The sequence below is a fragment of the Myotis davidii genome, unplaced genomic scaffold (genome assembly GCF_000327345.1).
Source record: "Myotis davidii unplaced genomic scaffold, ASM32734v1 scaffold147, whole genome shotgun sequence".
NCBI classification, from domain to species: domain Eukaryota; kingdom Metazoa; phylum Chordata; class Mammalia; order Chiroptera; family Vespertilionidae; genus Myotis; species Myotis davidii.
The window spans coordinates 10,370,494-10,386,034 of NW_006383010.1; the positions used below are offsets into that span (position 1 = coordinate 10,370,494).

Consider the following 15,541-nt stretch of genomic DNA (forward strand, 5'->3'; position numbering starts at 1 on the left):
TGGTTTGGCTCGGTGGATAGACTTATTCATCCTATATAATAAAAGGCTAATATGCAAATTGTCCCCTCGGGAGTTCAACTGCTCACTATAATGTGCGCTGACCACCAGGGGGCATCATGGAATGAAAGAAGGCCCAGGCCAGCAATTGGCCCTGATTGCTGGCCAGGACTAGGGACCCTACCTGTGCACGAATTTCATGCACCAGGCCTCTAGTTTTCATATAATAAACACAGAATATATACCTGGTATGTAGTAGGCACTTGATAATTTTTTGTCAAAATGAGCAAACATTGTAGAGTGCCTATCACAAAGCAAACAAAATGTTACACCATGGGGGCAGTTCCATCACTCAAAGGGGTTTCAGTCTCAGGACATTGCAATAATCTGGGCAAAAAAGGATTGGAGACCAGATCACAAATGATAAGACCAGAATGGGAAGAACAAAAAGTCTAATTTTTTTAGGAGTCCCATCACGTAGGACTATTATAGTTCCTGCTTCATAGCTGAATCTTTTCAGCAATAAACTATTTCACTGTACATCTCAGAGATCAACTTCATATGTCTCCAGGACATACTTACTGTTAAGCTGTATTCAACAAAATAGGCATTAGTGAACATATTGGGAAAATGGCTAACTTTGTTCAGGTAAGAAATATCAGACATTACTTACCCATTAAAATTGTCTCTAATGTGACTATTATATCATTTCAAACATTGGTACTGCAAAATAAATGTTCTGCCTTTTTCCAACCAGTTTAATATTAGACTGACATTGACAATTGCAAGTTGGCAATGCTTAACTAAATTTGAATTTCAGACAAACAACAAATTTTTTAGTACACATATCCCCCAAAGTTGGACACACTTATACCAAAACCAATTCATTGTTTACCTGAAATTCAAATTGAACTGGGTATCTTATATTTTATCTGGTAACTCCACTGCCACCCAAATAAACGTTACCTGTAAATGGTAGCTCCCTTCAACAGTATGTAGTCCATCAAATGTCCCTAGGGCATACACTTCATCTGCTCTCTTCTCAGACATCTTGTAGCTTAGATGACAACAGAGATCGTTCTGACAAACTGTATAATTTCCTGTGCCTCCTCTGAGCTCCAAGAAGGTGTATTCATCAAAAAAGACAGTGCCCTTAAACTCCTTGTTTCTCATTGAGAATGCTTCTATTCCACTAGCATAAGAAGTCCAATTCACCACGACTGGGTGCTTTGGGTGGGAATCTAATCGTGAGAGAAGTAGTTTTCCCTTCTCTGTCTTCATATCATAATGAAATGCTCTTGGAGAATCAGGTGCATAGATGCCACTTCCTGGAAGCAATAAGTTGGAAATCACATTTGAAACAGAAAAGTGAAAATAATAACAGTTGTTACTATTTTAAACTCACATTAACATTTTACTTCCTCTAAGGTATATCCTAGTATTTTTACTAACTTCAGTGAAATATGCCAAGGACAACAGATGATAAAAATCCAATGGAGTCTGACACCAAGAAACCAAGAAGAGTTGTCACATAAGAAGTGGTGAATTTGGGGGGAAAATGAGAAGGGGTGTTATTCAAGTTGAATAAAACTAAATAAATCTGAAAACAATTTATATGAAGATTAATTCTATAGCATGTCACCAGCTAGATACACAAAAATTAGGAGTTGAAAAACACTGTGTTAAGGAGTACATATTAGTTAGAAAAGATTTTTTTTTCTTTTGCTTTTTGGATTCCATTAAGCTTGTAAATCTTAACAATTATACATTACCTGTCATTTTCTTTGAGGGGTGATGTATATTTGATGCAAGGAAATTGACCTTCATGCCCATAGCCCAAGCTGAGTGGAATTCAATAGCTGTCAATAGGGGCAAAACATTCATCCACGCTGTGGGATACAGTATGGTGTCCACATGGAAGTCTTTCACCAGGGCCACAGCAGGGTCGTGGAAGAGTATATCGAAGCATGTGAAAATGCCAAACCTTCCAAAGGTGGTGTCGAAAGTCACAACCTCAGGCTCCTTGGGTGCATTGAATTGATCTTCACCCAAGAAAAGGTTTTGCTGCAATGAACAGAAGACGAAGACGGGGTGAATCTCTTTTTAGAAGTTGCTTGGATGTCACTGTGTCTGAAAAAGTACAAGTGCACATTGATTCGGCAGTGCTAATTTCATCTATGACCATTTTCTTCCATCGGTCCTGACTTGTTAGGTTATGCCTTAGTAACACCAAACTGCTTGCTCTTCCTTGCATACCTTGTTCTCTCACAAATTCACACCCTTGATCATGCTCTTCACTCCCCCTAGAGTTCCCTCCCACACTTTTTTACCTAGAAATGAACAGGTAACTTCAGTACAGATTGGCATCTGATAGAACAGAGAGTGCACATTTTGCTGTAGAAATACTAAGGAGCTGTACTTAGCCTGATTTGGGGATCCAGGGAAGATTCCTCATGAGGAGGGTCTAGACCAGCGGTTCTCAACCTGTGGGTTGCGACCCCTTTGGGCGTCGAACAACCCTTTCACAGGGGTCAAATCTCCACATTTTTAGATATGTACAGGGAATCCTTATCTCTTAATACCTTGAATCTTACAAGAGGTAGGCGTGAAAAGATAACGCATATTTGCCAAGAATGCATCTATTTTCTGAGGCTAAAGGACTTTCTTTGCTTCCTTCTTGTTAAAACCAAGTCTATCTGGTAAGTGTTTTTTCATTCTAGCCTTGAGCCATTGCCAAAGTATGTCTTTAAAAGGAGAAAGTCCAAAAGATGACATATATTTCAATGCAGGTAGGCCCTACTCATTCTTACACACTCCCAACAACACACTCCTGTCCTAAATGCACACACACCTAATCATTCCTTTCTCTGCTTTGTCTCTACTCAGCTTCTAAAGTATGCTTCTTATCAATAATAAGGATTTTCTCCTATTGTCCACTTTAATTTGTTATGCATTTAGTAACTACTTGCATTAAATTCTACCTTATGGTAGCGTGCCACCAGTTTTCCTTGAGAGTCAAACACCACATCAGTGTTGTATTGGTAACGGCCATCAGAAGGACACTGGGGGTCGCTGGCATTGCACGGTTTCTTGTCCCCAATATTTGCCACAACATAGATAGAGTTTTCCTTGGCCAGACAACTGAGTCTTTCTTGCACTGGGGTGTGGCCAAATCTGGTAAGTGTTATTGGAAGAGGAAAACAAAAATCAAGCTTAGCTTTTAATAAAACTCAGGATGATAGTGGCCTGAACCTATTATGCAATATATACACACACAAAAAAATAAATTCTAAATGACATAGGTAGAAGGGAAAGATTAAAACAAAAAGAGACTTCAGAGGAAGCACATGCTTGTGGGAATTCATTTGTAGGAAATGAGTCTAGAGTAACACTCCAGGCCATGTATTTTTTTCTTCAGAGCATTTATCATCATTCATAATCATATATTCATTCATGTGTTAATCATATATTGTATGTTACATCTTATAGCTATTATGGGGCAAATACACACACATCTCCTATTCACTGAACCCATGCCTGACAGAAAACAGGCATTAAAAAAGTATTTTGAATGAAAGAAGGTCAACTTAGAGCGAGGATTCTAGGAAGATGGCAAAGTTGGAAGCACCAAGAATCTATTCCTCTACTTAGATAACAATTGCAGAATCGGTCTGACATAATACTTCGGAACTCTGCAGTTTATTTGAAGGCTTGAAACTTCCAGGGTAAGTTGCAGTTAATTTCAGTCTATTTTAACACTGGTTCAGCGGTGACTACCCATGACCCATCTTTCCCCCAGCCCCAGGGCAGGCCGCCATGCAGGTCTTCCCGGAGCACCTTGCAGGCAGCTTGTGGGAGCAAGGTGAGCAATAAGGCCCCTCTCCTACAAATATTGGGAATCTGTGTTCTGAGCATCGATAACTGCTTCTGATCTCAGAGATGCAGACTCGGGGGCAGGCAGCCTTTGCTGCACCCCTCACGCATTGTTGCTAGTGACTTCTAGAGGATTTATAGGGTCTTTATTTTTTTCCCTCTTTTGGACACCAGACATTTAAGGACTAGGACATAAAAAAGCAATCGCATGTATAGGAGAATTTAGAAAGTCACCGCACATGCCCAGGGAAAGGCACAGGCTAACAACAGGCCTCAGGAGACCTTAAGTTACACCTCAAGCTTATGCCCAGCACAGACACAGCTTGTAACAATCAAAACAAACAAACAAGAGATACAAAACCCCGGGGAAGGAAGAAAGAGAAGTTTTGATTTCCAGTTATCACATTGTAAGATTCAAATGTCCACTTATCAAAAAAAATCATAAGGCATACAAGTAACCAGAGGGAAGGCAGGGTGGGTGGGTGGCAAGAGATCAACCAAAGAACTTATATGCATATATGCATAACCCATTGACACAGACAATAGTCTGGTAAAGGCCTGGCATCGGGGGAAGGAGTGGGCTAGAAGGGTGAATGGGGGCAAAAAGGGTACATCTGTATAACTTTCAACAATAAAGATAATTTCTTTTTTTTTTTAACTGTCTGTTTAGACCCTTTTCCTATTTGGAGTCATAAGGGATAGAACTCTGCACAAGAGGCTAAGAAACTTGTTCCAAATTTAATAGACAAGGAGGTACCATTCAATGCTTTGAGGACAAAAGTAACAGGATCTGAATTTTCTTTAATAGGACATCACAGTATAAAATGTACCAGAATGGTTAGAGGCTAAGTTTAGGGAAACCATTAGGAAGTCATTTCAATGGTTGAGATTAGAGACAACACGAGTTGGGTTAGAATGGTGCCAGCCAGTATGGAAAGATGGGAATACAAGAACATTTGTTAATGCTTAATTTCTTTACTTTTATCATATTGCCAGTTGTCCCAGAAAAGGAATTAAAATGCAATTTTGAAAAGTGAGATCTCAAAATATGTAATATCTATCCATATTTATTTTGCATTGGCACCACACAAAAATAGCTTAAAAATGGTTACTACTAGGTTATTGAAGAGTAGCTAAGACTAGGAAAGCTGTTGAATGAGTGAAAATGTGGTGCCATCTGCTGGCAATAGTAATGAAAGCTTTCTTTGAGTATCAAATCTAGACCATTACATTTATAAATTAGTACAAAACCATAGCAATCACCTGAAAATATATCCTTGTAAAAGATCACGGATACAAGAACACATTTAAAAACTTATTTTAAATGCATTTATATAAGTGACCATTTGATAGTTTTTCCCATCATTTGCTTCAATTCTATAGGAAATGCACAGAAATAAATATAACACATTGAACCACTTGAAACATATTTGTCAAATCTTTCCAGGTCAATATATTTTTAATCTGTTTTGGTCACCCCATTTTCCAGAATAGTACCTGTACATGAAGCATGTCAAACTCAAGAGCTAACATGGGCCAAATAAACAAGGTTTAAGTTTATGGGGGCCCCAAAAAAAAAAAAAAGCTTCAATTTTCATAGAAACATAGCTTTATTTCAATAGAGACATGCTGAAAACAAAGGGCTTACATAAAATAATAGAACATTTTAATAAAAATTAATATTTTTTCTTGAACATTAACTTACCAAACACTGAATAACTGCACAAATTAATAAGCATAACGCAAATAAGTCTATTTTTCTTATTCTCCACAAGTGAAATATTTCCTGTTGCATGCACCAAACAAGTTAGTCCAAGGCTAATGACATGGCCATCAGCTGCTGAAATATTCGCTGCTAGTATTAGTGGAGAGAAATGGTGTGCCTGCGCATAAGGAATGTAAGGGAAATGGATGCAATACGATTATAGTCATCAGTCATTAGTGAATGTGTAGTTCATTATTAATAATTATGTGTAACAGGATATTGTAAAAATTAAGTTACGAAATTTTTATTAAAACGTTTCTTACATACCGTTATATTGGCTGGGCTAGAAAAACATTCGTTGTGGGCCACATGCAGCCCGTGGGCTGTGAGTTTGACATGCTTGCTGTAAATAATAGGTTCTCAAAATATTTGTCCAATAACTGAATGAAGGCAAGGAATGGAGATGTAATTGGTGAAAAATATAAGTAGAAAACAAGACTCTTTGAACTGGGGATTTTCTGAAGGTTCTTGGAAATTTGGTTCCAGGGAAGAGCCATTAAAAACCAAGTGAAGCCCTTGCTGGTTTGGCTCAGTGGATAGAGCATCTGCCTGCAGTCCAAAGGGTCCCGGGTTCGATTCTGGTCAAGGGCACGTATGTCAGTTGCAGGCTCCTCCCCAGCCTGAGCCCTGGTCAGAGCTTGTGCAGAAGACAACCAATCGATGTGTTTCTCTCACATCAATGTTTCTGTCTTTCCCTCTCTCTTCCACTCTCTCTAAAAATCAATGGAAAAAATATCCTGGGGTGAGGATTAAGAAAAAGAACCAAATAAAGTTACTTTATAATGGAAGTGATAACAGAAGGGCTTTTAAAAACTGAATTTCTAATATGAGAAATGGAAAAATATGAAATAGTTATGACACAATGAAATGTGAGTAGATAATTATGATAAATAACATTAAACTTGGTCAAAATCAAGGTGGCTCTATAAGCAGTTACAGTAGTTTGTGTAGTTTTGAGAGCAATTCCAAAAGAGAAATTCCTAGAATTTTAGCATTTGGAAATAAGTGAGTTAACTGACATGAATCTCTTAGGTGCATCAGATATTGTTTTGCTTATATTAAAAGTAACAGTGCTACTTTCATCACACTTCATATTTCTTTGGACTAGACTTGATTTAAACCACTTACACAGTTCTGCTGCATCACCTCCTAGATTGACAGTTAGCTTTGGCTTTAAGGATTCTGTATACCTTAACCACATCAACTAACTATCTGATGGATGAGAAAGAAAATTTTGAAATTCTAAACTGACACATGACTATTTTGCTATTTACTCACACATTTTTCAAATTATAGACACAACAGGGAAACAATTTTTCTGTTCACTAGTAAGCAGTCAGAAGACAAGAGTCTGGATCTGATTCTCCCACTAACCAGCTACCTACCCATGACCAGATCCAGCCCCTCAGTGGATTTGATGGTTTCTCTGTTACCTTCCAGCACTGATTTCTGTGATTTTATAATACGTAGTTACTTTTCTATTAAATATTTCCAAATGAGATGAAAAATAATAAAGCTGTCTTGAAACTTAGAATTGATAGTGGATCTTATGCAATGGTCTTCTGCAAAATTTTCCCAAGCGAAGTAAGCTCATATTCATGATTGAATTTGTTAAGTCTGTCTGTTTACCTGTTGGGATGATTACAAGGGATCCAGTTCACTTGAGGGTCTGGGATATCTTCCAGGTATGGGTAGATAGATTCTCTATTGAAGTTCCAGCCATAAAGACCATCTTCTGGAGTCACAATAATATGTGCACCCTATTAAACATGCAGCTTAATTAAAATATTTCTCAAATAAGCAAACAACCAAAAAGGGGCCTGCCTGCAAGAGGACCTGAGGAAGTGAGTGGCTGACAGACCACCTTCAGGTGTATGTTTTTCCCTTTCAATCTTATTCCTTTGTTTTCTATCCTCTTATAATTTATTTTCTTTGTCCAACCACTTGCATTTTCCAATTCTGACATCATTCTTTATTTATAACTAGAGGCCCGATGCACGAAATTTGTGCAAGAGTAGGCCTTCCTTCCCCCAGCTGCTGGCACTGGCTTTCCTCTGGCACCTGGGACCTAGGCCTCCCTCACAGCCCCAACTTCTTCTGGAAGGAAATCCGGTCTAATTAGCATATTACGCTTTTATTATTATAGATGCTTTCTTTTTTTTTTTTCTAAGCATGAATAGCTTTCCAGGCTACTCACAAGTTGACACCCATTGCAGTTGTTAACTATAAACCTAGCTCTTCCCCAAATCACCCACTCCCTGAACTTAGACCAACTCTTGTACCTGAGTGTATGGAATTGATTTATAATTCAAATTCTTTTCCTCTGCTCCAGCCTTCCCTGCTGTATACCCTGCAAACATGATTCCTGCTTCTCAGGAGGGGGCCTAGAGGTACAACCTGGGCACCTTGGGGTGGGAGAGTCATCCTGGAAGCTGATTTTTGTATGTATAAGAATGTGTATTGATAGATATGTTATATGTATATATCCTTGACTTTCATGACATTTCACATATCTGTCTATACCTGAGTTATGAATATCTTATTTAAACCACATACTTAACCTTAAACCTTTCATTTAACTCAAGGACTTACTATGCATTAGCATATACTAGTATACTTTTTACAAATTGGTAGTTACAGAATAGTCTCAAAGATGCAAATTATAGCATAGAGAATATAGTCAATGATACCATAATAACTATGTATGGGAACTTGAAATATCGGGGGGGACCACTCTGTAAAGAACATGATTTCCTAACAACTATGCTGTACACCTGAAACTAATACAGAGTAAAAAATACAATAATAAAAAAACATATACTTTTATCTAATTAAAATGAAATATGAAGTATATAATAGATAGCTTTATATGGATTGTATACATATGTAAAACATACATTCGCATGTGTTAGTATTATGAAGTATGAAGTATCTTGTAATTAGAATGAAGTTTGAAGTATATAATACATACAGTTAAGCAGTTTGCAACTTAAGCTTGTTTTGGTGCCATAAACTAACCTAAAACCCTGCACCCTCTTAAGAGAACAAAGTGCACCAAGGCCACTAATACTCTAAACTGTTCCGACAGAGAAAGCACATTCTAACCAGGCTGAGAGTAGTAAACCCTGGGACATGGAGTTAATTTAGAAATGGAGCCCATTCTCCTTTTACTGAGAACTGCCTTTCATCATGGAAAGATTAACAGCCTTATTGTGAAACAATGGGATCCCGGAAGCACCCCATCCTCTAGTCCACATTGCCAGTAATCTGTAATCATTTTACCCATTTTTATTCTATTTGCCTACTTCCCCACGCCTGGAATACCCAATTTTATTCCTTTTGCATACCCATTCCAGCTACCCTGACATATATGCCTTCACCTACCTTAATGTTAGGGGCAGAAATATTAACCATGCTCTGTTCTCTGTGATTGTTCTGTTCCGACAGAGAAAGCACATTCTAACCAGGCTGAGAGTAGTAAACCCTGGGACATGGAGTTAATTTAGAAATGGAGCCCATTCTCCTTTTACTGAGAACTGCCTATCATCATGGAAAGATTAACAGCCTTATTGTGAAACAATGGGATCCCGGAAGCACCCCATCCTCTAGTCCACATTGCCAGTCATCTGTAATCATTTTACCCATTTTTATTCTATTTGCCTACTTCCCCAGGCCTGGAATACCCAATTTTATTCCTTTTGCATACCCATTCTTATTCCTTTTGCCCACTTCCCCATGTAATCTTTGTCCTTCTACCCCATATAAGCAGCTGGTTTATGGAAGGGTGCAAAGCAGACTTTCGTGGATGACCTGCTGTTCTCCCATACTGCCGGCTTATTGTGGAATAAATGCTCATATGACTCAACCTGTTAGGGGCAAGAAAGGAATATTGGGGACTGGCTATGGTTGTGGGAAATAGTGATCATGCTCTGTTAGCCATGATTGCCTTGTGTTGGTTAAAGAAAGGACATTCTGACCTGGCTGGGAGTTGTAGGCCCTTAGGACCTGGGAGTCAACCTTGGAATGCCGTCCATTCTCAGGGAAAGATTAACAACCTTGTTACCCAAACAATGGAGTCCCCCCCCCCCCACCGCCACACACACACACAACCCCCCAGCTTCCTACATCCCCATGCCTACAGTCCAATTTCCCTGTGCAATCTTTGCCCTACCCTATATAAGCAGCTGGCCTATGGGGGGCGGCAGAGCAGACTTTGGGGAATGACCGGCTGCTCTCCCATCCTGCCGGCAGTATTGGAATGAACAGTCCTTTTCGGAATCTCCGAGTGCCGTATGGTTTGTCGCTTCCCGCTCACCTGATTTCTGCCATAACAAAATCTGTGTCTGCTTAATTGGCTCAAGTAGTGACAGGCAGCCCGGAACCATTAGTTGTCCGGTTTCATTAACACGTATGCAAATACATACTCTGACACATATTTAATTGACCCTGGTAATTGACTGTCTCAAGCCTTTTCGGAATCTCCGAGTGCCGTATGGTTTGTCGCTTCCCGCTCACCTGATTTCTGCCATAACAAAATCTGTGTCTGCTTAATTGGCTCAAGTAGTGACAGGCAGCCCGGAACCATTAGTTGTCCGGTTTCATTAACACGTATGCAAATACATACTCTGACACATATTTAATTGACCCTGGTAATTGACTGTCTCTTGGGACCCCACTCTCTACATAGAAGCCAGCACACTCAAGAGGAGGTACCTGTTTTGCTGCTGATGTGATCGCTCCCTCCAAAAGGTCCAGATTTCTGTTCATTAACCCCAACGCCAATTCACGGGACACTGGTGCGAGGGTGGCATTCGGCAAAATCACTGCATGCTCATAAACAGCTGCAATAAAGGTGTCCAGGGAGCTGGCTTTTAAGACACAGAAAACTGAAATTGCCACACAAGTCAGCAGCTGCGAAGTAATCATGCTGAAGTCCAAGGACTGTTGAAAAACAGAGCAAGCCCTTGTTTATAGAGAGAAATTACAAGGAAGCGCGTGGTTCCCAGAGCTTAGTGCTTTAAAGACAAATCACAACATCTAGCTGTTCCGGCCAAAGGTGATCCTGGGGGGGGAGGGGGCGTGAAAGGATTGAGAAAAGACAGACAAGAGAACGAAAGCTGGGTCTCAGTGGGACGCTGCTCCTTGATGAGGAGACAGTGCCCACAAGCCGTGTCTTTATTTATAGCAGATGCCACGAGGCAGAGTAGGGGCGTGATCAAGTTGTTTACAGCATTCTTGTGAGTTTCAACCCTACTCAACTACATGCACCTGAACTCTATCACAAGGCACGTGGGGCCACGTGTTCAGACCATAGGTTCAAGCTTACAGCATTAGCTGTTGGCTATAATTGTGCTGGGAAGGCCCTGCCCTCCAGCTGGGACTTGCACGTGGCAATGAGAGGACCCTGTCCTTTCATTAGTCCGAGGCTTGAGCCTGGCCAAAACACTGTAGCCGTGCCCCATATCTAGCGTTAAAAAACATCATAGACAAAATGTAAACACACTCTATAAAACACTCCTTATTGCACTCCTGAGGGCTGTGAGGACAGGATTCCTTGGGCTTCTCGCTGTGTAGACAGCTGTCTTCTCCCCGTGTGTGTGCACCGGAGTCCAAATTTTCCATTTGTAAAAACTCTGGTTATAGGATTTAGTGCCCAGCCCACTATAGAATGACTTCATCTTAACTAATTTCATCTAAAACTATCCTATTTCCAAATAAGGTCACATTCTAAAGTACAGGTGGTTAGGACTTCCACATAGGAATTCTTAGAATTCATAGTTTTAGAACTTGATAGGTGTAAATAATTTGAAGACTAAATTGCTTTGCAATTTTGATAGCAGTATCACTAGCAGAATATGAATATCTAAATGCTACACTTTATTCACTTTAGTTTCCTCAAAATGGGGAAGCCAGGACAAAGAGGAATACAAAAGGATCATTGCTATATAAAAGTGGCTTTGGACAGCAAACATGTCTGATCTCCTATTTCCTGTGGGTCCAGAATCTGGGGCGGTGTAGCTGGGTGCCTCTTTCGCGAGACTGCAGTCAGGCTGGTGGCCTGGGCCACAGTTATCTCAAAGCTCGGCTGGGAAGGATTCAGGCTCATATACGTGGCTGATGGCAAGCCTCAGGTTCCCATTGACTGTTGCCCAGAGATGTGAGTTCCTTGCTTCAGGTCTTGCTCACACTCTTGTTTCTGGCTGCCCTAAGAGCCAGAGAGCAAGAGAACCCTCCCAGGATAGAAGCTGCAGTCTCGTAGTTAATCTAACACGGAGTGTCACCTCATCACTTCAGTTGTATTCTATTCATTAAAAGCAAGTCAGTAGGTGGTCCAGCCCACACTTGACACAAGGTCATGCATGAATGAGGCAGAGATCATTGGAGACCATCTTAGAGGCAGCTGACCATAGGGTTAATAGGGAAGGAGAAACAATGACAGGGAGGATAAGAGTAAGAACTAAAGAGAGAAAAAGAAGTAGTTGGAAGAGAGCATAATAGAAAATGGGGGGGGGGGGCTTAAAGATTTTGATATAGAATAAGTAGGCAAATTTTGTTTCAGTGCAAATTAAGTATATTTTTATATTTACAGAACTATTTATGCTTAACCATTTTATTTTGGATGGTGTTATTATAGTTCAATTTGCAAATGGATATGTCTGAGTTTTTTGCTTCAGTGCTATAATAAATTTATTCTGTGGCTACCAAGGTAACCAAGAGGCTGTGACTCCTCCGCCCTCCTCAGTCTATGGCAAACCCTAGCTGACTCTACTTGCTGACCTCCTTTTGGTTTTCCATTCCCAGGTGGTTGGGGATCCACATACTTCACAGTGAGATGGAATGTGTACATAAGAATTTATAGAAGGAAGTTCTGAAATAAAAGTTAAAACTGCCATGAGCTAAAAAGAGGTTTAAAAAGTATTTGTTTGATGTTAATAAGTTAAAAATTATAGTAAGAAGCTCCCATTGGTATCCAGTTTGACATACAAAGAGCTTGAAAGTTGCCTCTCCCATCTTCACAACAAGAAAAAAAGCTGAACTGAAAAATCAATCATTTTTCTTAGATCCAGCAGAGAACTGAGGTCACAAGACAAACCATGGCCCCAAAATTAGAGAGACAGGCTTACCTGGAGCAAAAGTCCACTCTTGGAGCCAGTACTGATGTTGATATAAAAATGTCCAAACCTGTAGGGAATTTTTTCTGCCTTTATTTGAGCCAAAACTGATGACAATTGCCAGGAAGCAAGATCTCAAATGACAGCTTTGTGGTTTTCCTTTCACGCATTTGCAATTAAGGAGGGACTAAAAGGAAGATTACATAAAGGCAGGAGAAAGCAAGGCAGGGATTGGATTACAGGATAGTTAATGAGATCATGTGCTCTCTGGAGGTCTTATGGCCTTCTGGGCATGTACTAGCCCAGTCTGAAAGGAGGCATTTCAAAGGTATGTTAACCTAGATTCACAGAAACAGTGGGAAGGTCTTGCTTAAGGTAGGGTGTGACTACTCACCATGACCTGACCAATTAGGAATTTAAGATCATCCTGGGCGGTTACTTTCCATAGAACCCCTTTTCATCCACAGTGGTATGACCACTTCAACTGTCCTTGATGAATTGCTAGAGGCTCAGAGTGGATAAACTCCAGAATTAAAAAATGAGGGGAATTTAGTGTTAGGAAAACGCTCACACTTATGTGAGTTTTACCTCCAGAACCCCAACAGATTCTCTGGGCAAACAATTGAGGAAAACAAAACAAAACAAAACACCTCTGGCCTCATACTTCCTAAAGGAAGAGAAATAAACCAACTTTGAAATAAGCGCTTGAGAAGGAAACTGGTCTTTGCAAGGCGTGTCAGGCCATAAAAACTGTGAATAACACACTGCCCTGAGTGGTGGTGGTGGTGGGGGGGGGGGATCGTTATCACTGGCCCCAGGACAGATCATCAACACCTGGGGGCCTTCCTGGGGGCTGGGACCTTATCTGCAAGACCAAGACCCCAGAAGTTTATAAAAAGCGAAGCCTCTGCGTGTTACTTCACTCTGATTTGGAAATTATTCCCGGAGTCCACTAGTGTTAATAAATGGGGTCCCTCCCTTTCTCTAGGACGCATGCTTGGTATTTCTTTGGTCTTCTGCAATACCCTGAGCATTTGTTCTCCTTATCAAAAGCCTGCCCTCAAGGGAAACAATTTACCGGAGCCTCAGCAATCTGGGGAAAAGAAATAGCTTAAAATTTGAAACCTCCTGGCCTTCCTGTCTCAAGGGGAAAGTAGGACTTGTGAAGGTCATAGCCCAAGGGCACTGGCTCACTACAGAACAGCCTTAGCACTTTGAGTGCCAACCAGTATCCTAGGAACTATGCGAAGATTGCCAAGGCATTTTTCCTGATTTTACAGCAGTTTAGGAAACAAATTATGAATCGCAAGTAAATGAAGTTACATATTCAAAAACTTAAGGAAACCTTTACTACATTGACATATTTAGCAATATCATCATCACTAATAAAAGCAGACTTAGAACTGGACGCCGTTTCGAAGCTTTGATAGCGCTCCCGGCACTTTTGGCGAAAGACAGGAGGAGCTCGATTGTGCTCCCCAGCACTCTAGGGGTTAATCATTGGTCTATGTCCCCCCTCCCCCCTCCCCTCATCAGGAGGAGGATTCTGTGAGAAAATGGCTCTAAGCTGAGATGCTTTGACTCACTGAGTCAGAGAGAGGCCGGGGCCTTGGAGACAGAATTGGGGGTTTGCTTGGGATGAAATGCCACTGTTGGTTGCTGCCCTGGTTGCAAGCCTTGTGGAGTCCCTTAGAGTTAGGAGATGCATGAAGGTGAGGGGGAGGGGTAAGATGCAGGTGTACTCATGGGAGGGATAGCCAACGCTGGGACCTTCGTTGTGGGGGGTTTTAAAGGCTGGACGTTTAACCCAGCTGGCCTGGCTGAGTGGTGGAGCGTCAACCTATGAACTGAACCAGAAGGTCCCGGTTTGATTCCCAGTCAGGGCACATGGCCCAGTTGCAGGTTCAATCCCCAGTGTGGGGTATGCAGGAGGCAACCAATCAATGACTTGCTCTCATTATTGACATTTCTATATCTCTTCCTCTCTGAAATCAATAAAAATATATTTTAAAAATAATAAAAAGGCTAGTTGTTTAGGGGAGGATCTCAATAGAATATTCATCAGCTTTGCGCTGATGTACCAAAGTTAGATTTATTCTCTTAACTTCATCTTTCCTTGGGTGTGGTTGGTAAATGGCACTAACTGGATTTCTGCTTTCTCCCTTGAGTAGAGTGATTTAAGCTACTTACCTTATGGTTGGGAAGTAGCGGGAGTGCAAACCATTTACTCTTCAGTGTCCTTGGTTTAGGGAAGATAGGATTTCCTGGATGGGTGCAAACTGCTTGGCACCAAATTTTCTACGTGACTGCAAACTGCTGTTTAACTGTCTCAGTTTCCCTATTCCGTTTGCCCTGGTTTACTAGCCTATCTTGAAAGCAGCTGCCGCCAGGGAGACAGGACTCAGGTAGCAACCTAAATTGCATTCCCCAGGATGTAGGGGAGGACTCCTTTTCTACATTCCAGCCCATGTTGCCAATTACATCTGTTTTATGTAAATGAGATATTCAAATCGTGCAGCTTTTATTGAACAGGGCAGGTCTCAATCTGTTGATAAAAAGATAAAACCAGGGTTTCCCTGCAGAGGTTGACTCAGACCTGTAAACAGTGGGCATAGTATGGGAAGCTGAGAGTTCAGTCTGAGGTTCTTCTGGGTATGCAGAGTATGTGAGGTGCTCCTGTCAGCAAATCACTGGCTCTCTTTTTTTTAATTAAATCTTTATTGTTGAAAGTATTGCATATGTCCCTCCCCCCACTGACCTCTTCTAGCCCACCCCACCCCAGCTCTTCACCCCC

The 15,541-nt window shown here is 40.9% G+C and overlaps 1 protein-coding gene across 2 annotated transcripts in view; it reads right to left on the bottom strand.

Moving 5' to 3' along the window:
• The window catches only part of VNN1 (vanin 1), an 18,990-nt gene extending 6,023 nt beyond the window's left edge, over window positions 1–12,967 (bottom strand). Inside the window, exons 1-7 of one of the 2 annotated variants that reach the window (XM_006778491.2) lie at window positions 12,760–12,967; window positions 10,349–10,576; window positions 9,020–9,070; window positions 7,265–7,395; window positions 2,979–3,171; window positions 1,770–2,061; window positions 964–1,325 (exon numbers count right to left, since the gene is read on the bottom strand). In XM_006778491.2, the coding sequence (XP_006778554.1) occupies window positions 964–1,325; window positions 1,770–2,061; window positions 2,979–3,171; window positions 7,265–7,395; window positions 9,020–9,070; window positions 10,349–10,561 (1,242 nt within the window). In that variant the 5' untranslated portion in view covers window positions 10,562–10,576; window positions 12,760–12,967. The remainder of the gene's footprint in view (window positions 1–963; window positions 1,326–1,769; window positions 2,062–2,978; window positions 3,172–7,264; window positions 7,396–9,019; window positions 9,071–10,348; window positions 10,577–12,759) is intronic. The other variant, XM_006778492.2, reaches the window with a different exon arrangement.
• Between the last annotated feature and the right edge of the window lie 2,574 nt (window positions 12,968–15,541).